The sequence below is a fragment of the Anastrepha ludens genome, chromosome 2 (genome assembly GCF_028408465.1).
Source record: "Anastrepha ludens isolate Willacy chromosome 2, idAnaLude1.1, whole genome shotgun sequence".
Taxonomy (NCBI): Eukaryota; Metazoa; Arthropoda; class Insecta; order Diptera; family Tephritidae; genus Anastrepha; species Anastrepha ludens.
The window spans coordinates 123,347,378-123,352,049 of record NC_071498.1 but is presented as its reverse complement, the minus strand read 5'-3'; the positions used below and the strand labels follow the sequence as shown (position 1 = coordinate 123,352,049).

The 4,672-nt window shown below is 39.3% G+C and overlaps 1 protein-coding gene across 1 annotated transcript; it reads right to left on the bottom strand.

The window, feature by feature from the left end:
- Positions 1 to 289: 289 nt before the first annotated feature.
- LOC128854778 (putative gustatory receptor 93c) lies at positions 290 to 4,167 on the bottom strand. Its single transcript, XM_054089166.1, has 2 exons — positions 3,343 to 4,167; positions 290 to 481 (listed from the first exon to the last, which is right to left on the bottom strand). The coding sequence occupies exons 1-2, from the start codon at positions 4,165 to 4,167 to the stop codon at positions 326 to 328; spliced, it is 981 nt and encodes a 326-aa protein (XP_053945141.1). The 3' UTR covers positions 290 to 325.
- Positions 4,168 to 4,672: the final 505 nt, after the last annotated feature.

The window sequence follows — 4,672 nt, the reverse complement described above, 5'->3', positions numbered from 1 at the left end:
CAGGCATTACGCGCATGCAAGTAAGTCACACAACATATCATTCTGTGAGACAGGTGGACACGTTCGGCTCGTAGTTGAATAGCTTGCGGGTTGACGCCATTGTCGGATGATAATAATACTGAAGAATAGGGTTGAAATCACATCGATATTTATATGCATTTTAATGTAGAGCGGATATTTGTGTACATATTCGTGGGTAGACATGTGAGACGGGGTCCCCTTTTAACTTCGTGCATAGAGTGTTGCATACAACCGCAACGGTACCACAAATGGCTCCCTTAGTCAGTATTTATTGTCCGTATCGCTGTATTATTTCGGACCAAATTTACTGTTGGCTTAGCATGGTATTTTGCAGGATGTAGGTTAAATATGTTACGGAACCAGATATGAACATCAGCAAAATATCGCTTGAAACGTCAAATAAACCAAAAATATTCGGCTTGAATTCGTACAAATTAATACGATTGATGAATATTTCCACCTAAAAGTATAAGCAAACCAAATATATTTATGTATATGTACACAGAAATCGTGTGCAATTTTAACCCTATCAGACCCATGTCTAAACTAAAGGGTTTTTTTAAGAGGTGTTATTTTGATAGTCAAAGAAAAATGATATTTTTTAATATAAATGATCGGATGCCTATTTCATTATAAAGAGGAAGGTATGCCGTTAATAGTGGAAAATAACATCATCCTTTTAATTAAATTTTCCATACCCTATGTTCTCGATAATCTCACGAATTCCATCTTTGAGGTCTTCAATTCACCCTGAGCTGTTGACGTAGACCTTCTCTTTCACGTGGCCCCAAAGAAAAAAGTCACAAGGTGTTAAATCACAAGATCTCCGTGGCCAATTGTGATCACCTCTTCGAGAGATAACACGGTCCAGTAAAAGATCAATGGTTTCGTTGCTTGTGTGGCACGTAGCGCCGTCTTGTTGAAAATAAACGTTGTCCAGATCACTACCATCCAATTCCGGCCATAAAAAATCGTTAATCATCTCTCCACCTTAACACCTAACACCTGTTATTGGAAACCCCTTTATATATTTATGAAACTTCTACAATTTCTGGCCAATACATAAAAATTCAACTGTTACAACAACCTGGGCACACACAAACGAGTATATGGGTCAGACTCGCCTAAGTTACATAGAAAAGATTAGGTAAAAATTTCAGGGTCTGAAAGGGTCCAAAATATTTAAGCCAATGTGTTATAATCACTACTTTAAAAAGCATAAAACTTTTACCATAGTTATAAAAATTCTAAATTTTCCCTGACACTCCTTAATAACGCATTTTGGCTATATCGGTCGTTTTCGAACATTGGTCGTGCAATTAATTTCAGAAGCAAAATAATAATAAAGAATTCACAGTGTGCATAATTAGGAATGAATAACAGATGCCACATCAACCTCAACCCAATATGGTGTAATCAAATAAACAGTTTTATCCGACGTTACTACAGTTACTATTCCTCACGAGTATAACAATGAGTTTCGAGTTACATTACAATCGATCGGGTCAACCCGAGAAAAATGTTTTGATTTGGCCGTGATAAAGTCTCGAACTTCTGAGGAGACCACTAGCAAGTGTTCAGCCACGATTTTTAATAGATTTTCTCAAGTATTGTGCCTTACCACAATCTATAATTGCTTTAGTATGTACTGCGAACTTCATTCTTCCTTCATTCAGAACTCAGCTTTTTCAATTGGGCGCTCCGATATCTTGTCATAGCCATTCCAAGGACCAAATTTCCATAACAAAGGTTGCTTGCTATTGGTACTAATATCCATTTGTTGCATATATTTTTCGAGGAAAGTTATTAATAGATAGCAGATAACTATTTCGAATCTTTTAAAATATGATTTTATGCGTTTTTAACATCATTCTAAGTCACTTTTGGTGAGTTACTAAGAAAAAAGCTGTCCTGATTCGTACCTTCCTTGAACATAAAGTCAGCCTTGAGCCCTTCCGCTCGCGTCCCTTAGCTATGTCCAAGCCAAGACCATTTTTGCCGCACAAATATAATTTTAATGTTTTACGCATTTTCTGAACTTCGAACAGATCTCTTTATCCACAAACTGGAGTTTGAGGGACATACTAGGGCAATCTTTCCAAATAGGTAGAATTCGAGCGAGGGGAAAATCTGTACCGCGGCTGGTACCTTTGCCTTCACTGATGGAATCTGGAATCTGGAGTCGGAGTCGAGGCTACCAATCAACCAATTTATCTATCTCCTTTAAACTGCCGAATACTGCTATTGTTTTTCAGGCAGAATTCTTTGTGATTCTGTAGGCAAGCAAAATGCTTAGGGAACGCGGAAACGAGAGAGATATTAACATTTTTCCGATAGTCAAGCTGCTATCAACGCTCCTACGACGCCATGGAGCAGATCCGAATTGGTCAACTCCTGTTAGGAGCAGATCAAATCTCTTGGCTATGCAGGTAACATTTCTCTCATCTGGGTTCTAAGACGTAGGAACATACAGGGATGTGATATTGCTGATGAGCTTGTCGAGAAGGGGTTGACTGGGTTGGTCTCAGAGATCATCGGCATCCTCCTGACTGTTGTTAAAAGGGAATTGCACAACTTTTTCCCCAGAAAAGCGCAGAACAGATAGAGCTCCATATCTTCGTGTGCTATTTCGAAAACCTTTTGGTTCCAGTACAATAGACAGAAGACTCCGAAAGTCCTGAGGACTAAACGCCATTCAATTTCCATACTCGTAGCTGTGCTTAATGGTCTTTGAACGATCAGCACACACGCAGAAAAGATAGGTGTCCCATTAATTCACATTGCAGTAGCTGTGGGGGCTTTTCAGGCAAGGAGATTATTGAGCACTTTCTCTGTAAATGTTCGGGCTTGACAGCTAGACGATTAAGGTCACTGGTTGCTCCTTTCTTTGATAGCCTGGGGCAGTGCTCCAACCAAAAGACCATCAACCTTCTCCATTGTATCAACAGTCCGTTGGAGATCTCATAATGGTGTTAAAATGGCTCTTAAGTGTTACTCGGGGGTGTCAGTCTGGAACTTCAACTATTTCACCTTCTTCTTCTTCTTGATTGACGAATTTTGGCTGAGTTTCGTAAAGCACGCCAGTCGTTTCTTGCTCATGTTAACCAGCGCCGATTAGAAGCACGAAGTCCTTCTCCACCTGATCTTTCCAACGCAGAGGAGGCCTTCTTCTTCCTCTGCTACCACCAGTTGGTACCGCATCTAACTATATCACCTACCTGTCTACTATTGTGAGCAAAAATGGTAATTGCGTATTAAAATCTCACGCTAACTTAGGGTTAAACTTTTAGTACACTTACATATTTTTAGCTTGGTACTTACACTTCGATTCCATTCCTTATTGCCACCCATATACACGCTGTCCAAACTCAATTTGTTGGCAGCAATGCCGCTCTGAACCGCCGAGTATGCAGATAAAATTATTATTAGCTCTTCCAGGAATATCTTAACGCAATAGAGCCATCCTGTCAATTCGAAGGTTTCAGTAACAGCTTGCGTATATAGGACACTGTACATTATTATAGCAAGAGCACTGAAGCCATATAAGAGAGCAAAGAATATATGAAAGCGAAAATTATAATGAAAACTATCAGCTGCTTGATAAATGTCATTGTAAATGCTTAGACACTCATTTAGCTCTCTAGTCATACGAATGAGCTTGCGCCTATAATGTTGTGAGCGATAATTAAATTTTCGCCTTAAAACATAGTCCAGACATTTGGCTCTCGGTTGAAACTCTTCACGCATATATCTGTTCATGGATGTGAAGAGTGCGCCAATGCTCATATATCCGACGATGACTATATACAGGCTAATAGTTAGGCCAGATTCCATATAGATTTTTGCTGAAGCCAAAGCAAACTCCCTCCAGTCTGTATAGTCCATAAGCACGGTTAAGGCTGCTGCTTCATTGATATTAAAAATGCTTATCATCAGAAGGAATACAAATTGTTGTTGACCCATTATACTGGAATTTGGTGTTAGGCGGCCAGTTCGCTGAAATAACTGAAGAAAGCAATTCATCATATCAACAAAACGTGCACCCGAACGCAGCAAACCAATGCCCAGGGCAATGGAGCCGGTAACTGCGATACTTGACTGCAATAAGGTTATGAGGTTGTAAAATTCGTCGGTGGTATACCACATCATAAGACTGCCATAGAAGTAACCGATTGAAATAAATATTCGTGCAATGCCACAGACCCACGTGAGCCATTTCCACTGAATTATGATAAACGGTGTAGAGTTGGAACTCGATATTACATTGAATGCGCGGAGCTCGTTTGTTCGCTTTGCAGCCTTTCGATAAGTAAATGTTGAAATCCCATAAAATAGCGCGTAATAATAAAATATGAAGATGAGTTTTTCTATTGCTATGCTCATCCACTTTTTAGCCATGATGCGTCGTAGCGAGGCTTAGGTTGTAACTCGATGGCCGATATAATTAAAAATACTAAAGTAAAATTGGTGAAAGTGCAACGATTTGGGTATTTCAAAGTAAATTCCTGTGCATGGGAAAAAATACGCCACTGTTATTATGTCAAACAAATTAGGTAATTGGTTTGCTCATTGGTATTTATATTGGCAGACAAGTTTATTATCGCAAGCCCTTGATTGAAGTCTTCACTATTGCATTTAACAACTCAGCAAA

Bases quoted from the DNA above. Each gene is read 5' to 3' on its own strand.
- LOC128854778 (XM_054089166.1), bottom strand. From the start codon at position 4,167: ATGTGGTATACCACCGACGAATTTTACAACCTCATAACCTTATTGCAG. The intron at 482-3,342 runs GTAAGTACCAAG...TTATACTTTTAG, and splicing joins ATAAGGAATGGAATCGAAGT to GTGGAAATATTCATCAATCG.